The 20,809-nt window shown below is 43.8% G+C and overlaps 1 protein-coding gene across 4 annotated transcripts in view; it reads right to left on the bottom strand.

Moving 5' to 3' along the window:
• Positions 1–20,809, bottom strand: part of KIRREL1 (kirre like nephrin family adhesion molecule 1) — a 166,710-nt gene that overhangs the window by 29,166 nt on the left and 116,735 nt on the right. For 3 of the 4 annotated variants that reach the window (XM_020991446.2, XM_020991447.2, XM_020991448.2), the window contains exons 2-3: positions 14,799–14,948; positions 12,674–12,823 (exon numbers count right to left, since the gene is read on the bottom strand). In XM_020991446.2, coding sequence (XP_020847105.1) covers positions 12,674–12,823; positions 14,799–14,948 — 300 coding nt within the window. Of the gene's footprint in view, positions 1–5,586; positions 5,700–12,673; positions 12,824–14,798; positions 14,949–20,809 lie in introns of those variants that run through there. The other variant, XM_078156188.1, reaches the window with a different exon arrangement.

The following is a 20,809-nucleotide window of genomic DNA, read 5'->3' as shown; positions in this document are numbered from 1 at the left end:
TGAATGTTTATTCAGCTTTCTTCCTTCCCTTATTTAAGTTCTCCTTAAATAATCAGTACTTCAGATTCTTTTTGTCCCTGGATGGTCCCTTTGTTCAATTTAAACTTTTTTTTTCTCTAAGAAATAACCTATAAACGTGAGTGAATTAATTTCATTACTTAGTCTTTGCTCAAAAATTATACTTATTTTCCTATCTTGTGTTTCTTTTGTTTAGAATGTTTACAAGTCAAATATTCTGCTTATCTCTGCTTTTTAATTTATTTTTATGTCTTTCTTTTATAAAAGATCTTTTTTCATTGATGATTAAACCCAATTCTGCAGAATATTATTTTAGCTTGTAGCTTGAGCTCTTTTGCTTTACACAATATACATTCCATCCTCTTTTCCAGTTTCCTGTGACGAAGGAATAATCCTGAGTTATTCAAATTGGCATTTCTTCATGGTTAAAAGATCTTTTACCTGGCTGCCTGCAACATTTTGTTATTGAAATTGAGAAATTTAAACACTACACATTTGAGAATTTTAAGTGTGAGGTTTAAATATGCTTGTGCATAAATATACATCTGTCTACAAGCTCCTTAAGGGAAGAGACTATTTCATTTTAGCCTTTGTTTCTCCATTCCTTTTGTGTCCTAATTGCCTAGCAAGGTGTCTGACAAATAGGCATTTAATAAATGTTTACTGATTGCTTGATATATGTGATGTTTGTGCTTAGGTGTATGTGTTTCTCTGGCAGCAGTCTGGGGATTCAATCCATCAGCACTTTGTTGTCTGTGTTCAAAAGTTCCAGGCACATGGATTCCTAATATATAGTTTTCAGTTTTTACATATATATGTATGTATACATATACTTATCATTATATATATATATATATATATATTAAATATTGATATGTAAATATGTGCATTAAGTTCTTCTGAGAAATATTTTTGCATTATATCTGCATAGCCTGCCTGTAATTTTAGTTGCTTTGGCTTGTATAGATTCTATGGGTTCTTGTAAAATTGTTTTTTGCTTCTCTTCTGCAAAATTTCAATCAGCTTAAGTACTTCATATTCCAAATCTGCCATTCTTTCTTTAAAAGCCTCTGTTTCTTTAAAGAAATTTTCCATCATGTCGTCTATATTTCTACCCTGCTGCTTGTCTTTAAAATTTTGCATTAAGTATTCTGATTTCTGACATAATCTCATTCCTAATATCTTCTTTTAAAATTTTCTCTTTGGAGCCATTCTGGCATTTTTTTTTATATTGTTCATGATATTTGGAGAGTCTGAAGGATTTTTTCATTAGAAGAGTTTTCCTCATTTTCATTCATGGTATAATCATAAGCATGTATAGAGGATAGGCTGGGTGCATAGTACATCCTGTAAAGGCCACTGAGTCACTGCTTAGTTTCCTCTCTGAGGAGAAGGACCAATGATAATGTGTGCCAAGGGGGCATGCCAGAAGACCCAGCACACACCATATTGTACATGTTTTGAGTCTAATACTTCGTTGTATTCTGGCCTCTCTTTCAATTTTTTGTTTTTCATTTTGTCTTTATGAGCTTCTCTGTGAGCTAGGTTTTTCCTTTGGTTTGTTACTGACATTGAGAAATATATTTTTAAAGGTTTTCTCCTTCAGATTTTTGGTCTTTTGGTCTCTCTCTTCTATTTCCACTCATTTTTCTCTGGTTTCCTCTCTTACGCTTTGGCTTCTCACCCTCCTACTACTGTAAAAATATCTTCCCCTACCCTTCTGCTGAGCTGGTCATCCTCAAGATGAGGATGGGGAGGCCTGGCCTGGTCCCCTGTTGAGTTTCTAATCTACTTTCTCTCCAGCACTGATACGCTTTTCCCTCTAGCCGACTATGTGATGCATATGTCTCCCACATCTACCTCTCCCCTTGTTCCTCCTTTCATGTAGTTGGGAAGAGCCCAAATTGGCTGCCTCTTGTAGGATATGGTGTGGTGGAAGGAGTGGGCTAAGTCACTGCTACGTGAGGACCATGAAGACACATTCAAGGCCTGAAGCACAAGCTTTGAATATTTCCCGCTCTGATTGTGCCCAGAATCCATGGCACAAATTAGGAGATATAGACACTGAGTGTTTTAGTACTGGCTCTCATCACTTCTCCCCATTACTATCACCATAGCTCCTCCTAAATAATCTCCATCTCCAGTCTCTCCCTTTGCCAGTCTATCCTCCAATCAGCTGCCAAATTGATATTCTTCAAGCAGAGGTTTTACTATGTTACTGCCCTGCTCAGGAAAGCTATATGGCTCCCTCTTGACTCTAGCAAGAAATACAAACCTTTCTGCTTGGTTTTCAAAGTCCTCCACAATTTGACTCCAGCTTACCTTTCTAGGCTTACTGATCAATACTTTTTTTCATGCCCTCCATAGAGCACCCATACAGATAGCTCTTATTTTATGTAAGTAGACTATTCCACAGACCTCTATGTAAAGTAATTTCTACGTAATGTAAATTTGCCCACACATATATGGGGAAGGGATGGAGGCAGAAAGGGGGCTGTGTGCCTGTGGAGGGAGGAGGCCCACACATGATTCAAAGACACATGAGGGGTAGGGGCAGAGAAGCAAAAGGAGGAGAAGGAACAAGATGGTGGGAGTAGGGAGGTAGGGGAGGTAGGGCTAATCATGTGGGGGCCTGACTGTAACAGAGAGGAAGAAGGGCAGACATGTGGAAGCAGAACATGGACAGAGACAGGAGAAGACAGATGATATGAAGGAGTTGGGGACAGATACCTGGTATCCACATGGATAGACAGAAGACAGACACACAGAGGCTTGTCACGAGAGCAGGTGGGCAAAGTAGGACAAAGGTCTCCTGTCTCGTGACAGAGGTCTCAATCCAAGACCCCTAACTGGCATCAGTAGTGATCTCTTGGCCTGTCTGTTCTTCCTTGGAGGGCTTTTTGGTTTTTTAGGGTTCTGTATTTTTTGTTAGGGGTGTAGGAGGCCACTGAACGGCTCAGCCAAGGGGCAGAAGCAGAGAGAATGAGCATAGAACTGTACAGTAAAGTTAACATAGGTGCTTTTTCAGAATGCAGATTTTTTTCAGGATTCTTTATGTAAAGTTGAATCTACAAAATGTAAATTTATGTAAAGGGAGAACTGTCCTTGCTGGCTTGCCTACTGTTCCCTACACATAGCAGTCAATCTGCATCTCTATGCGTGCTGTCTCCCCAGCTTAAAATGCATTCTATTCTCATCTCTGCCTCTTACAATCCAACAGAAAGGCTAGCCTGATCTTCCCAGTTGTTAGTTCTCTCCTCCCAAAATTACTTTGTCTATATTTTGTATTTTATTTTCTTTATTGTGTTATTTCCCCACAGTAGAATGTAAGCTTCTTAAGGGCAGGGAGCTCACTCTTGTCTTTGCATTTTTAGTGCTTAGCAAAGTGCCTGGCACATAGCAAGTTCTTAATAAATGCTTGTTGAATTGGATTCAATCAAACAACATGCATTTATTATGCACTTTCAACCTGCTGGACTGTCCTGAAAATACAAAGACAAAAAATTAACAAGATGAACTCTATAGGGGGAGATTATATATATAAAACACACACGCACACACATAGGTGCATACAAAATGTATAAATACAAAGTCATTTTTGTGGGGAGAACACTATAGGCTTGGGGGACCGGGAAAGGAGTTATGTAGAACGTGGCACTTGTGCTGAGCTTTAAAGGAAACTGATGATTGTAACAGGTGGAAGTGAGGAGGGAGTGTATTCCAGACATGGGTCACAGCCTGTGAAAAGGCATGGAGATGAAATGCATGTGCAGAAACTACAAGAAAAGCAGTAACTCCCATTGTCTACCCTCTCTCTGCTTTGGTCCGTTCTTCAAACTGCTCCCAGATTTATTCATAGACCTGGTTATGTCACCCCTCCACTGAAAACCCTTCAAGAGCACCCTGTTGCTCATCATATAAACTTCAGCCTCCTTGTGCTGGCACCAAAAACTCCCCAGAATCTTAGATCACGTTATCTTCCCAGGATTATCTTATACACTTCCCTTCCACATGGTCTATGTTCCTAACAGATTGGACCATTTCCCATCCCTTGTGCAGGCCTCTTATTTTCTCGTCTCCATTTTTCTTTTTCCTCCAGGTTGGAATGTATCTCTTTTCCCTTCTCAATCTTTATTTCTCCAATATATTCAGCATGTATTATTTTGTATTACAGTTATCTGTGTATATATAGTACCTTTCCACTAGACCCTAAGCTCAAGAAGTCAGGGAGCCATGTCTATGCATAATAATCTATTATATGTCCCTTAGTGCCTTGCACACTACTCTGTACGTAGTGCATACTTAATAAATGCTTGTTGCAGTTGAAGTTACATGCATGTATGCACATATATCTGAGTTTAAATGTGCCTTGTATAACCACACACATGCTTGCATGTATGCATCTATTATGATCACATGTGTACATTTGTGTAGACTTGAATATGCCCATGCATTTTTATATTTCAAGGGGTTGATATTTCTTCCACGTGGGTGCTCCCTCCACCACAGCTGATCATAAGCCCTCTATACTTTAATAGATGGTCTTCATAATAACTGACTGAAAAAAATGTCATGGCATTACCCTGAAGCAACTTTCTGGTGATGAGACTTCTCTAATTTAGTCAGGCCGATCCTCAGATGGCTGGACTGGAATGCATTTCTGGACCTCCCCAGTATCAGTGTTTAAATGTGTATGCGTGTTTATAGGTACACACATCTGTATTTAAATGTGTGTATGTGTCTTCAAAAGATAATACCTTTATCTAGAATCCTGCAGCATGAGGGAGAATAGGGACATCATATTGTTTGAAGCAGATTAAATAGGAGGTTTGTTCTTTGGGGTAGCAGTGGAAGAGGTGCATATTAGGAGATATGGGTAAAGGTGAGGGTCAGGTAAAGAGACTGCATCAGGTTGGCAAAATGCAAGGCTTCAGGTACTCTGCATGCTCCCTTCTGTTTTTGTGGGTGTCAAAATCTATGGGCCCCACCCCAAGCCCCCCATAAACACTGAGCTCCAGGCAAAAGGGAACCAAGGAAAGCTTAGCCTTATCAATGCCTTTGTTTAGCTGTAGAAAGTTGGAAGTTTGGGAGGCAGAAGGGAAGGGAGAAGGGGAACAGAGGAAGGTAAGCCAGAGCAGAACAGTGCATGGCTGGGGCAAGGCAGGGTAGGGCAGGGCAGAGCAAGGCAGGACAGGGCAGAACAAGGTAGGTAGGGCAGGGCAGAACAGGGCACAGTTGTTGTTGAGTTGTTTCAGTTTTGTCCAACTCTTTGTGACCCCATTTGGGGTTTTCTTGGCAGAAATACTGGAGTGGTTGGCCATTTCCTTCTCCAGCTCATTTTACACATGAGGAACTGAGGCAAACAGGGTTAAGTAACTTGCCCAGGGTCACACAGTTAATAAATGTCTGAGGCCAGATTTGAATGCATGAAGATGAGTCTTCCTAACTCCAAGCCCAGTGCTCTGTGCTCTATGGCACCACCTAGCTGCCCTAGGGCAAGCAGGACGGTAAAGAACACTGAAGGACAAAAGAGAAAAAGAGGGAGGAAGAAAGACCAGTTGGAGTTACCTTCTCTCAGCATAATTCATCCTTCATGTTGCCTGGACCAGGAGCCTGCAAGAAGTCCTTGTTTGGGGGCAGCTAGGTGGTGCAGTGGATAGAGCTCCAGGAGTCAGGAGGACCTGAGTTCAAATCAGATCTCAGACACTCGACACTTACTAGCTGTGTGACTCTGGGCAAGTCACTTAACCCCATTGCCTAGCCAAAAAAAGGGAAAAAAAAGTCCCTATTTGCCCCTCCTATCTACACTACGCCAGAAGTTAATCCCTGAAGGTCCTTCCAGCTGCCCCTTCCCCTTTTCTTCTGCCAATCATATCCATTTGTAATATATTGACTGCTAGGGCCATATCTCTAGAGTTGCAAAGATCTCAGAGTCCAGTTAATCCAATCATCCCATTTTACAGATGAGAAAACTAAAGGAGTGGGTTAAATGACTTCGCTATTAACTTAAGGCTCAGAGTCAGACAGGTAAAGTCAGTGTTCTTTCCAATGACACCTCAGCTGAGGTCCTCTCTAGCAAACTAACTCTGCTGCCCACACCTCCTATATCTGCCTATCCCCTCCTCTACCACTTTTGAGAGAACTTTTGGAGGCAAATGATTTCACCTTAAAGGGCCTCAGTTGTTTCTTCCGTAAAATAAGGGGCTATGAAACGAAGCCTGACCTAGGAGATAGAGAACTGGTCTTAGAACCAAGAATCTCTGGTTATGTCTATACACACAGGTCATGTGACCAGCCCAAGTCACTCAGGGCACATCGTAATGTTCTCATTAGTTTCATAGACTGCAAGTTTCCTGAGGACAAGGCCCTTCTAATTTATTCTTGTCTTTTGATCAGTGCTTGGCCCACGTCTAGTAAAAGCATTTTGTTGAATTGTTTCTTGAATTTGAATAACTTCACAGCTTAACAGCAAGCACCCTTTGGTCTCTTTTCTTTACCCCAATGCCTTTCCTTGCCCTAAAGTTATCTCTTCTAGCTCTAAGGCCATTTTAGGGGAGCAAAGAGGACAATGCAAAATCAAAGGGGAAAGAGAGAAGGGAAAGGAACATAACAGACAGTGAAGAAGCTTTTTTAAAAGGTAGGAAGAAGGAAAGGGGGGAAATAGAGACAAGGGGAAAATGAGAGAGAGAAATATAAAGACACACAGGGATGGAGTCGAAGGACAAAGGGATTGTTATGTACAGGAAAGACAGAGATAGACACACAGCCAGAGAAATAGAAACGTAGTAAAAAAAAAAAAAAGTAGAGCCAGAAACAGCTAGACAGAAAGAACTAGAGTGAAAAAAAAAATTCAGCAATACAAAGACCCAGAAACACAGAAGAGATACTAGAGGTGGAGAGGGGCAGAGGTGAGAGAAGGGATAGACAGACAGAGGTAGGGAAGGCAAAGAAAGACAGAGAAAGGCACAGATAGAGGAAGAGAGACAGAAATAGCAGAAGAGTGGGGATAGAGAAAGATCAATGGGGGAGAGTTAGCACAGATAGAGGGAAGGGTGAGAGAACAAAGAAAGAAAGGGGCAGAGAGGTGAAAGGAACACACAGAGGGTGAGAAAGAATCAGGGAGAGACAGAGTCAGAGGTGCCTACGGAGAGGAAAGACACAGAACACACAGACCCTATGTCACAGAAGGAGGTGGAGGGGTGAAATGGGGACGGCACAAGTATAAAGACACACACACAGACCCACAGATTAAGCTACAAAGACAGAGAAATGAGGAGTCTAGGGGAGAGAGAGAGAGAGAGAGAGAAGGCAAACCCAGCTCCAGGCAGAAGTGTGTCAGAGGCGACCTCATTCCTTTAATCTGCCCTGGGGAGGTTCTTCTAATTATGCAAATGGCTCCCGGGTGTCCTGAGAAGACTTCTGCTTTTCCTGTGGTGGGCGGCTTTAGAGGGAATGCCTGGAGCCAGGTTGAGATCCTAAGGATACAACTTCTTCAAGACTGGGGGGAGGAAGTCTGGGGAGTGGAGAGGGTATACAGAAAGGTAGGGAGAGGTTGTCCTGGACACAAGTACAGTCTCTGAGTCCTCCCAGCCTTGCCCTTCCCCTGACAGGGTGCTTGGGTGCTTGTGTTTGGGTGCTTGTACTTGGACCCCAATTTCTCCCTAGCCTCAGAAACACTGTTCCTGACAGTTTCTCCCCAGCCCAAGGACCCTGTGCCTAGCAATTACTCATGAGTGGGCCCCAGCAAGACCCTTATCTCTCTCCCTGGTGCAGTTCCAAACAGCACCTGAAGGACTTATTACCTTAAACTGGCTTTGCACTGGGTCCTAAAGACATTCTTACCCACTACTATACTATCCTACCACCCCCTACCACATTATCTACATCCTGGGCTCCTCATTAACTGCATTCTATTTATTTTTATTTAAAATTTTTTTTTTTAGTTTTTAGGCAATTGGGGTTAAGTGACTTGCCCAGGGTCACACAGCTAGTAAGTGTCAAGTGTTTGGTCTGAGGCCGGATTTGAACTCAGGTCCTCCTGACTTCAGGGCCGGTGCTCTATCCACTGCGCCACCTAGCTGCCCCTTTAACTGTATTCTAGGCTTAAGACATATGTGTACTCTCTACATCTATCTTGTCAAACAAGACACTGATTGGTGGCAGACTGGACAACTCTCAGTTACCCTGAACTCCAGTTGACTTAGTGAAGTAGCAGGCCTAAAACCACACCTCCATGTGGCCCCCCTTTTGGGCTTTTCCTAATGAACTCTGGGTAAAACACCTGCAAAGTAGGTACAAGAAGTGCATGTTCTTTTAAGAACTGACTACTCCTTAACCACTCCCTAATCCCACTTTGAATCCCCTAGTTAGCATATTTGGCACATGTTTTTTGTATTTTATCATATATAAACTTTAACTGTACCTCTCTAAGTTTGCAGGAATCCTTAAGAGTCTTTTCCCACTGAAAAGTGTAACAATAAACTTTGCCACCTCGACTTAAAGAATGCTTGAGTCTGTGAATTCATTCCAGACGACCCATCCTGTAATTCAGTCTTTGAGGGGTCACAACCTCTCAACCTCTCAGACCGCAACATCCCCATCTCTTACTTCATATATTTATTCTCAGTCCCAAGTCCCATTCTTTCAACTCTAGCCTATACTAAGGGTGTTAATGAAGTTGCTGAGACTTAGTTTAGCAGGAGCCAAAGAGGACAAACAGACCAGAGGAAGGGGTTGCTCAGGGTTATGATGTTACAGGGAGATGAAGTGGGGGGAAGAGGAACATGGGGACAAACTGCTCAGAGACAGCAGCAGCAAAGGAGGAGGCCCAGAAACCAAGCAGAGTTGGGAGGCCAAGAGTCTATGGCTGACTGCTTTCCTACAAGCCAAAGGCAGAGAGAGGCTTCCTAACTTCTCCCCCTTGCATTAGGGAAAAAGCAGTCTCTTTCTGTCCCAAAGCACAAAGGAGAACCTACAGTCATTCCTAGGTCCACAAATAAAACACCTATCTTCCTAACAATTTCTCCAAATTCTTATCCCTAGTTAGAGGGCAATTCCAACTAAGGCATCCCTTATAAGAACTTTCCTTGTATCCTTCTTTGGTTTTTACTGTCCTGATAATCCCTATCCCAATGGTGGCATTAACCTACAATCCTAGTTTTGGTTCCTCCTCCGGAGCTACTGAGTGTTGCTTGAGGCAGCAATGAAAGCAAGCGGACCGGTCTGCTAAAGAGTAGACCCTCAAATAGGCACTCACTGATAAACAATAAGGCCACATAGAGAAAAGCACACTGGATTGGGTATGTGAGAATCTAAGGTCAAATCCTGGGTCTGCTGTTTACTGGGTTTGGTTTGGTTTTGGTCTTTCTTTATATTCCTGCACTTAGCACAATGCCTGACACTAGTAAGGACCGAATAATTGCTTGTTGCCTGATTATATGACTTTGGACAATTCAGTCAACCTCTGTGGGATTTCATTAGTTCCTGGGGGTACCATAATTTGTTTGTTTTTTATAAACTTCTTTTAAAAATATTTTCATAACTGTATTTCAATATAATTGGTTTCCTTTGTAATTTGTGTATTTTATTTTATGCCTTTAAAAACATTCTGACAAGGGGTCCATAGGCTTTACTAGGCCATCAAAGGGGTCCATGATACTTACAAAGTTAAAAACCTTTGGACTAGACAATATTAAAGGTTCTCTGACATTGGTGTCTTTGATATCTGACCAAGCTCTAAGCATTCATAACTAACATATTAGATGAACAGATCTTGACATGCTACAGCATTGTAAAAGTCTTACACTTGGGCTAAAACCTCAATTTCTCTAGTATAAGATGGCTAGACAGTAATTCTTCTTTTTCTTTTTTTTTTGGGGGGAGGCAATCAGGGGTAAGTGACTTGCCCAGAGTCACACAGCTAGTAAGTGTCAAGTGTCTGAGGCCGAATTTGAACTCAGGTCCTCCTGACTCCAAGGCCAGAGCTCTATCTACTGTGCCACCTAGCTGCCCCTGACAGTAATTCTTCTGAAAAATATCTGGGGGCTTTAGTGAAATGAAAGCTGAAATGAGTCAGTAATGTGATATGACATGCAAGAAAGCTAGTACAAAAAAAAAAAGAAAGAAAGCTAGTACGGTCTTGGGCTACATTAAGACAAGCATAATTTGCAGGACTAGTGAGGAGTATTATCGTCCCTCTGTGCTAGATCTGCCTTGGTCAGAACATATCTGGAGTACTAAGCTTCCTTCTGGGTGCCACACTTTAGGATGGAGTTGGATAAATTGAAGAGCAGCCAGAGGAGGACAATCAGGATGGTTCATGTAATATGAGAATGGGTTTGAAGGTCTATGGATATTTGACAGTATTTAAAGGACTACCATATGGAAGAGAGATTAGGCTTGTTCTGAGCTGGCTTTAAAGGGCAGAACTAGGAGCAGTTAGTTGGTGGACATTGCAAAGGTTTGATGTTAGGGCCAAAAAAACTTTCTAAATTTTTTTTCAATGGTTTTTCAGTTACGTTTGACTCTCTGTGACCCCATTTGGGGTTTTCTTGGAAAAGATGCTGGAGTGATTTGCCATTTCCTTCTCCAACTCATTTTACAGATGAGGAAACTGAAATAAACAGGGTTAAGTGACTTGCCCAGGGTCACACAGCTAATAAGTGTCTGAGGCTGCATTTGTACTCAGGAAGATGAATCTTCCTAACTTACAGGCTCAGCTCTCTATCCACTTTACCACCTAGCTGCCCTCCTAAAAATTAGAGTCCTCCAAAAATGGAATGTACTACTTTGGGAGGTAGTGTATTCCCTGATGCCTGTTTAAAGTAAAGATCAGATAACTCCTTGTTGAGCATATTGTAGAAAGGTTTCTTACTTAGGTCTAAGTTGTACTAGATGGCCTTTGAGATCTCTTCTGAGATTTTGTGATCCTTTTGTTCTAGTCTTAAAGTTCCCTTCTTACCAAGGGATCTTCACTCTCTCTCTCTCTCTCTCTCCCCCTCCCTCTCTCCAAGATCTTTTTTTATTCTCTTTGGCCTTTTTGCATTATTTGACACTGTTATCCATCCATATACCCTTGCTAGTCACTTCTACCATTATTTCTGAGACTATTCTCTTCTACTGCTCTTTCTACCTGTCTGATCTTTCTCAGTCTCCCCACTATGGTTCATCTTCCTTCTCTCACCTCCTAAGTATGGGCATTCCCTAAGGTTTTGTCCTTAGCTCTCTTATTAAATGAGGCAATATTTCTAAAGTACTTAGCACAGTGCCTGGCACACGGTAGACACTTAAATGCTTATTCTCTTCCTCTTCTTTCTTATTTAAAATCTAGAAAGACGCTCTCACTTGGCAATCTCCCTTATTTCCACAGCCTCAACGATCACCTCTCTGCAGATGATTACTCCCGATTTTTTATCTCCAGTCTATATCTCTCCCTTGAACACCAATGCCACATTTCCAACTGCCTGCTATCACCTCCTAAATGCTTCATGGACACCTCAAAATCAACGCAGCCAAAGCCGAACTGCTTAACTTCCTTCCAAAACCTGAGCTGCCTCCCTACTTCTGTTTCTCACAGTCTCTCATTTTTAAAATTTCAGTAATTTTTCATTCTTTCTCTTCCTCCCCCTGACCCATTGACAAGTCCTATAATTCTAACTCCCTAGTAGTTCTTGAATCAATCGCTTTCTCTCCAGGCACACTGATGCAGCCCTTGTTCAGACCCTCATCATGTCTCTCCTGGAATAATGTAACCGTTACCCTTGACTCACTCCTCTTATCTGCAGCCCATTCTTAATGGAGTAACTTGAAATCATCTTCCTAATGCAGAGTCCCCTGCTTAAAACCCTCCAGTGGCTGTCTGTTGCCTATACGATAAATGTTCCAAAACAAAAACAAACAAAAAAAATCCTTCACCAGACATTTAGAGTCCTCTGTAATCTGACTCCAACTGATATTTTCAAATTTTATCTTGTACCATTTTCCTTCAGGCATTCTACATTCTAGCCAAACTAAACTACTAGATGTTTTCTGATCTTGTCTTGTCTTCTTTCTCCCACCTACATCTTTGCATTCATGCAAGCATCCCATACTTGTAATACATTTTCTTTGAATCTCCATCTGATTAAATTGTTCTCTTCCTTCAAATTTCCTTAGGTGTCAGCTCTCCCACAGAACCTTCCATGATTCCCATAGTAGAAAGTGATCTTCCCACCTCATATTTCTTTAAGATTTTGTCTTGACCTCTGCCCTCATCCTTATTCCAATTTACCTCATCTCATACTTACTGGTACAGGTATTGTATCCCCTCACTATTATTTTAGACCTTAAGCAACTTGAGGGCAAAGACTGTCATTGCTAATGTTTGCATCATAGGTCCTAACACAATGCTCTACGTAGAGTATGCACTTAGTGTTCATTATATTAAACTGAAAAATTGAAAAGGAAAACCAGGACATTGTATTGAATGGGACAATAGGGATTTCTGTGACAGAAGGATCAGAGGAGAAGTAGCCTTGAGAGATTAAAGAGGAGACTAGGAAAGGGGTGTCGGTAGGGAGAAGCAGTGGTAACATTTTCGGGACAGGAGAAGAGGCTAGGATGGCAATGAGGAGGGACACTGGGAGGGTCAGAGTGGACACTAAGGAAAGTCTCTTACTCAGCACAGTGAGTTTTGCCTTTCGTGAGCGCAGGGCAGCTTCAGTGGCCTGGCACTCATAGGAAGCATCATCGGAAAGCTCGGCATCTGTAATCTCCAAGTTGTATTGCCCAGCTTCTGCAGAGCCCACAATCCGGTATCGTGGCCATGCTAGGGGGATGAAAAGAGGTCAGATGTGAGCTGATCTAGGTATCAATCAAATGTAGATACCTCCTTTCCACCCAATTCCCATTATCCCAGAGGGCCCCTAAAGCCATCTCTAGATTCCCTAGAGTCCCCCACTTTGCTTTTGCTATCACCCAATCTTCCCATTTCTATACCAAGACTTCATATTTAATTATGATACAATTCCTCCCCTGTCCTATCATATGATACAACCAAGAGGTAACCAGGACATAGGCAGAGGATTGTGACATCACAATCCCCTATAGCCAAAGAGGGCGATGTGAGAACCTGAAAACAGAAGAAAAGGAGGTGGGGGTAGGCAGAGAAGGAAGCAATGAACAGAAGCAGATGAAACCTCAGAGGCTGTTTGCAGACAAATGTCTCTCATAATAATAGGAAAGAAAAGAGTGAGCCGCAGAGCAAGGCGGTGGGAGGGAGAGACAGAGAGAATATCTGTGAAATATAGGACATCATAGCAGAGGCAGCAGCTCTCTGGGGATCCTTCTGTGGGACTTTCTCAGACTCAGACAGAGACTCAGCTCTCCCTCCCTCAAGACTGAGACCTTTCCCCCACATCCCTTGGCCTCTGAAGGGGACAGTGGATGAAGTTTCCCTGCTAGGCAAGGAGTTTCTGGGAATGTGAACATGGGGGGGATGGGTTGACTGAGTCTCAGCCCTCCCCACCTTGTGCCAACCTCTCCTCTCTGTCTCTCTTCATCATTTTGACTAGCTGCCTACCCCCCACCCCCTGCTCTCCATAGCCTTACTCCCTACACTCCTTCTTCCCTTTATCTCACTCTGTCCAGCCTTTTATTGATCCCTCTCACTCCATATCTATTGATCTCTCTCTGTTTCTCTCTGTCTCTCTATCTCAGCAATGAATCCAACCTCCATCTCTATTCTCTTGTTGTGCATCACTACACAGTCCTCTCCATTATCTTCTTCACTAGAGGAGGGCCATAACAAAAAATCCCCCAATACTCAATATCCCTCAAATCATTTTCGTTTGGCTTTGGAATATGATGTGTGTGTGTGTGTGTGTGTGTGTGTGTGTGTGTGTGTGTGTTTAAAGCTCACTTGTATTTGCTTAGCTCTGACTATACAGCAGGTACTCAATAAAGACTTGATGAATAAATGAATCTGCTTGGTTGATGATAAAATGAGTTTACCCATCCCTGAGCTCTCATACTGATTAGACAATGGTGGGAAGGTACCCAGAAGGGTGACCCCAGAATGAAAAATTTGTTGAAGATAAATCTAGTGCTTCCTGTACCACATAATAACATGTTGTACAGGAAAGACTATTGGACTGGGGAACTTGGGGGACCATCAAATTTGGATTTTTTTACTAGGTGTGTAACCTCCATCTTGTTGCTTCCTCTCTGAGCCCTCAGTTCCTCATCTGTACAAAGAAGGTTTAGATTTAGATATTCCCGAAAGTGCCTTTCACCTCGAACATCTGCTGAGAATCCTCTTTTCTGATTCCACATGTACCTTCCACCCTGTTTCTTTGGCTGTCTCTGCCAGTCTCCTTGTCTTTTTTTCTCCCTGGTTTACTCTGTCCTTCTGTGACTTCAGCACCTTTCTTTAAACACAGAAACATTTGGAGAAGAAACAAACTACCTGACAAAATGTCTGGGCAGAAGTATATTTCTAATTTATGTGTGTATATGTATATATGTGCACATGGATAGATAAGTACACACAAACACATAGAACACATAAGACATACACGGAGACAGAGTCAGAGAGGAGAGAAAAATGGGAACAGAGATGACAGTAAAAGAACTGCAGAAGAGCAAGCTAGAGTCAGGCACAGAACTCCAAAGCTGCCAATGTGAATAGAAAACAGGCTGCTTGGGCAAAAAATTATCTGGGGGGTAGAAGGATCATAGGATCACAGGATCAAAGGAAAACAGATCGAGAACTGGAAGGCACCTCAGAAAGATAAAGACCTTACCTTTGAGGCCCTGGCCCATGCCCAGAGCCAACCCATCCTTGGTCCATTGCACGATGCCAGAATAGTTCAGCAGCACACAGGAAAGCACTGCCCGCTGCCCAGCCACCACCGTCTGGTCAGATGGCTCCTGGCTAAATCGGGTCTGGGTTCCTGGCAGAGAGAAACAGTGGGCATCAGGTGAGCAACCATTCTGCCACCTTCCCTCAATTGTGTAATTGTGTGTATGGGGGATGGAGCAAGGGGTGGGAAAGGGGAATCAACCCCTCCCACTTTTCAAACTCTCTAACACCACCTTCCCCCACCCCCTCCATCCCCGCCCGGGCACTGTTAAATCATATGATACTGGAAGTTGACCAGGCTCCCTGCACAGCCCCATCTTTAGCTCTGCCCCACCCCTCCTTCCCTTCAGCCTTCTTTTTCTACTCCCTTTAGCCCCTCCCCTTTTCCAGGAGAAATGAAGTTCAAAGCCATAACGTGCTTAGAGATCTCCTGATAGCAGCTTGGGCTACAAGAGTCCAATCATCCATGTTAATTAATGATGCATAATTAATGTTGATCACTGGCTGTGGCAGTGAGGCAGAAAGATGGTGTGTAGGAGTGCAGGCATGTGACCTCCTCCCCTCATCCCCCCGATTCAGGCACTTGTGCTTATCACATAGTGCTATAGGGTGGTTGGGGGCTCTGGGAAGGGGCCGCAGGGCGGGCCTCTTTGGCACCTGTCAGCCTGTGCCTGCTGTCCACATGTTCACACACATGTGCCTAAGGGTCTACATCTATCCCTGGCTGGGCTTGACCCAGGAGGGCCTTGGCTCTACTTCCTACCCTAAACTCACACATTGCCCCAAAGCCTGCTGGCAGAATCTCTCCCTGGACGGAGATTCCCTCCAGGATCTCCTGTGCACACTTGCACCTGCAACATGCGTAGCCCTTTGGCAGCTCCCAGTCTAGGACGTGGCTTCTGTCCCGCTCCCCATCGAAGAGAGGCACACATCGCTGCCTGGCTGGCAGAGGGGCCGGGAGCATTTGATTAGAAAACTGCAGTGTAATTGCCTTTAATTGTGAAGCCTAAATGGAGCAGGGAATTGGATTGTGGGGTTTGTTCTACCCCTCTCTTCTCTCCCCCCTTCCTCCAGCCACCCTCTCCAACTCCCTCCAGCATGGATCCAGCCAGAAAAGCAAGGACCAGGGCTTGGGATGAGCTGAACGGCTAGCTGATGGGTTCAGAGAAGTGAAAGGTATCCTTGCTTCCTTAGTTGAGGAAAGTGAAGGGAGGGTGGGAGCTCCTGCTCTGCTCTCCGCACCCCAGTTTGCACTATTCACACCTATGTAGACTCTAACTTTTTTCCCACTCTAGTCTCACCTACCCAACAGCTAGCATTTATGCAGTCCTTTAAGGTTTCCAGTATGTTTACATGTGTTAAAGAGTTTTCTCATTTGATCATCAGAAAAACCTGGAGACTGGCTACTATTACATAAAGAAACTGAGGCTGGGAGTAAGTATCTGAGGCAGAATTCAAACTCAGGTCTTCCTGACTCAAAAGTCCATCATTATGCCACCTAGCTGCCTTTTCCAGTCTGTGGTGGGACTTCTCACATTCATACTCTGTGTCCTAGAGGGGAAACCTGGCCCCACTATCCAAACAGTGGAGCCCTACCTTCTCACCTCACCCTATCCATCTCTAGGAGTGCCGGTCTGTATCTAAGGAAAGAGGAAAGAGTGGTGTTATCCTGTGCCCATCGAACCCAGGAGGTTCCTCCAGGGCAAGGGTTGTTTCTTTCCTTTCTCCCTCTGTTTCATTTAGTGCCCTGGAGGGTCTGGTCATGGCAACAGTAGAGAAACACTTGGTGTGGAGGCAGGGGAGGACGAATGGACAGCATGTGATTTAAAACAATGATTTCTATTCTCTGTTTAGTAGATTTCTAAGTTCATCTTCAGTGGTGGGGTTGCAAGGCATCTCCATTCCTAATAAGCACAAATCCCTGTATTATTATTCGATGTTCTGTTTTCCTGACCCTTGTCCCCCACATTCCTGAAACCTGACCTTGCAGCCACATCTTCTAAGGAGTGGGGGAATAAGCCTTACCTGTATTCAAAAGGATTTTGTGCTTGGAGATCTCAATTGGAGGGGTGGTATCAGGTAAGAAGCCCGCATTATTAATTCCAGCTCTGTGCTCATTATTATTCAAATTTATTCATGTCCTTGCTCATTTCTTCAGGGAGCTACGTGCAGCAAACTCCCCATAACCACTTCTACCCCACTTTCCATTCTTAAGGGAGAAACTGAGACATAAGGGGAGGGGGGGAGGCACAAGAACTTGTCCTGAGGATGCCCTGGGAGTTCTGGAGACAGAATTAGTCTTAAAACTTTGGGCCCTGAAGTTTACTCAGCAGTCCTGGACCCCCTGTACTCATTGTCTGTAAGAGGCAGTGAGCAGTTTCCCCAATAGGGTAACAGTGAAGGAACAGGGTCTAGTGCACCATGGAGGAAGAATGGAGACAAGAAATAATAATGGTAACATTTATATGATACTTTAAGGTTTGCAAAGTACTTTACATATATCATCTCAGGAGAAATGGCTTCAGATTCCAGTTCTGCCATTAACTTGTCTGGGTGACCTTAATTTCTAAGGTCCCTGTCTAGCTTTAACATTCTCTGATTTATGGTTCTCTGAAGTTAGACAATAAGAAGAACTTTTCAACAAACGAGAGAGTTTTAGAAAGAAATTATACTCAAGAAATTAAACTGGGTTAATGAGGTTAGGAGAATGGGAGAAAAAGTAATCTTGAATCCGCTTGCTAGGGTCCTGCTTTCTTTTCTGACTCTCACTTCTCTCAACAAGATGATGCCCAAGAACAGGGCAGCAACCAGGAGTGAATTCTTGGGGCATGGAGGAGAAACCCAAATCTGTGTCTTTTCCCACTTTACGAAGTACCCCTGAGAGCAAAGTGTGAGGTGCTGTGGGGGTGGGGGTGTGTTCAGGATGCAAAGATAGAATGAGACACAGTCCCTACCCTTAAGGGGTCAAAGTCAGCAGGAAGAAACATAGTCTTATCCCACCGGAGCCCTCAGGCTGGTGGGGGAGATAATCCTCGGTCACAGATCTAAGGTAAATCCAAGTCACAGAAATAAGGACCAACCAGCAGAAGGAAGCTCCAAAGACTGAAGCTGGGGGGATTGGGGCTAGCTAGGTGGTGCAGTGCATAAAACTCCAGCCTTGGAGTCAGGAGGACCTGAGTTCAAATCTAGTCTCAGACATGTGACACTTAACTAGCTGTATGACCTGGCAAGTCACCTAACCTTATTGCCTAGGCTCCCCCACCAAAAAAAAAAAAATCATGCATGCAGTGGAAAGAACACTGGATTGAAAAAAGAACCCGAGTTCAAGTCCCTGCAATGCTATTTTAGGGGGCAGCTAGGTGTTGCAGTGGATAAAGCACTGGCCCTGGAGTCAGGAGGACCTGAGTTCAAATGTGGCCTCATACACTTGACACTTACTAGCTGTGTGACTCTGGGCAAGTCACTTAATTCCAATTGCCTCAAAAAAAAAAAAAAGGATTGGAGGTGCCTAACTGGGGAAAGAAAGAATGAAGCCAGACCAAGAAGATTTTCCTCAGTGACTAGAGCAAGGTTGGCAAAAAAAGAAAGGGATAGGACTCAAAGAGAGTTAAGGAGGCCAGGGTGAGATACAGGGGGCATGCGTGTATGGATAGTGCACAAAGCTTGAGTTTGGAGGTGGGGATGTGGAGAGCATACATGTAGTTTTGCATGTATTTGTTGCATATTGTCTCTCCCATTAGACTGTAAGCTCTCTCAGGGTAGGTACTGTGTTTTATCTCTTTTTGTATCCCTAGCACTTGACATAGTGCCTGGCAAATTTTATTATTGTTCAGTTGTTTTTCAGTTGCGTCTGACCCTTCATGACCCCATTTGGGGTTTTCTTGGCAAAGATATGGGAGTGGTTTGCCATTTCCTTCTCTAGCTCATTTTACAGATGAGGAAACTGAGGCAAACAGTGACTTGACTAGGATCATACAGCTAGGAAGTGTCTAAGGCCAGATTTGAATGTAGGAAGATAAGTCTTTTTCACTCCAGGCCTGGTATTCTATCCACTGTACCACCTAGCTGCCTGGTATATGGTAGACACTTAATATTTATTGACTGAGTGACTAAGTAAAGTCAGGCTCAGAACCCCGCAGTCCCTAAGCTCCCAGCCCTTGGTCCTAGTGACTTGGACTGGATCTCTGCTGACTGGGTCTTCTGCCAAGCCACAGCTGCAGAGAGGAACCTGCCATTGGAGCAAACAGCACCATTTCAGTCCTCTAGTCTATCATTTATCTATCTTTTCCTTCCTGAGTGGCTTCCAGGAAATGAGATGGAAGTCAAACACCAATACTGGCAAATGACTTGCCAGGGAGAGCTGGGCCTCCCTCAGCAGGGAGCTGTGGGGAAACTGGCAGGGGAGAGCCAGGCCCTGAGTACAAGCATATCGGGAATCAGAAGAGCAGACCAATCCTGCTTAGCAGGGCCAGCAGCCTCAGTCTAGGGCCAATTTTTGTCAGTGGTTTTCTCTGAATTTCCACCTGCTTTGATCTCTCTCTTCCCCCCTGTCTTCAGACACCATCACAGATGTGGTGAACTCTTAAACAGCCATTGTGAAGACAGGCAGAGTGAACACACACACAACACACACACACACACACACACACACACACACACATGAGAGGGGGTTGAGGGGAAAGAGGCTGATAGAGACACAGAGAGGAGGAAACGATGCTGAGCAATAGAGACAAAGCCAGAGACACCCACACAGAAGCAAAGGGAAAGAACGGAATAGAGAAGCAGGAACAGAGAGGGAGGGAGAAAGGAAGGGATGGGGGCGGGGGGAACCACAGACACAGAGACACCATGACCCAGGAGGAATGCAGACCCACGGAGAGAAAGAAACACAGAAAGGGATGATTGAGACCAAGATGGGGACAGGGTAGAGCTACGTGTAACTGTTGGCATGGAGGTGAGGGAATATGTTTCTGTTTACATGTAAGCTCACTGTAGATGAAGATATGTGATAAACAGATTTTCCCCAACCCTGATGTCTACAGCTCAATTCCCAAAGACTTTCTGCCTTTGCATTTCTGCCCACGTCCTGGAGGTGTATGTCATATTTCCTTCATTAAACTGGGAATTGCTGAGGTGGACAAACCAGGGTCTTATTGGTACCAGGGATGAGTTAAAAGCCAAGGTTAGAATGAAGAAGTAAGGATGATTTCTAGGGAGTGATTAGGAATGAGAGACTGCTTAGGAAATTTCAAGTGGGGAGAGTGACTAGGAAGGCAGAAGTACAAAAGGCCCCTTATACACCCTATTCTTAACTCATTCCTAGCCTCCATCTCAGGCAGCTAGATAGTGGATAGAGTGTGGGGCCTGAAGTCAGGATGACTCATCTTCCTGAGTTCAAATCCAGCCTCAGATACCTTCTAGCTGTGTGACCCTGAGCATGTCACTTAACCCTGTTTGCCTCAGTTTCCTCATCTGTACAATGAGCTAGAGAAGAAAATGGCAAACCATTCCAGTATCTTTGCCAAGAAAACCCCGAATGGGGTCACAGAGAGTCAGACATGACTGAAATGATCCTTCATTTCCCCTCAAACCTCACCCCTTAGTTCAAACCAATCTCTCATTACTTACCTAGACTAAACAGCTACCTCAATCTGGAAGAATACACTAATACACATTTCCATAGCACCTAAGGTTTACAAAATGTCTTTCATACAATACAACAGTTCTGTGAGGTAGAGTAAGCACCTCTATTTTTTTGTTGTTGTTGTTGAGGCAATTGGGGTTGAGTGACTTGCCCAGAGTCACACAGCTAGTGAGTGTTATGTGTCTGAAGCTGAATTTGAACTCAGGTCCACCTGACTCCAGGGCCACCTAGCTGCCCCCATCTCCATTTTATAGATGAGGAAACTAGGGTTTGAAGCAAAACTCCTTGTTTGAGGTCATGCAGCCAAT

Source organism: Phascolarctos cinereus, unplaced genomic scaffold (genome assembly GCF_003287225.1).
Source record: "Phascolarctos cinereus isolate Bilbo 61053 unplaced genomic scaffold, phaCin_HiC Scaffold_5;HRSCAF=322, whole genome shotgun sequence".
In the NCBI taxonomy this organism is placed as follows: Eukaryota; Metazoa; Chordata; class Mammalia; order Diprotodontia; family Phascolarctidae; genus Phascolarctos; species Phascolarctos cinereus.
This window is presented reverse-complemented; position numbering and strand designations above follow the sequence as displayed.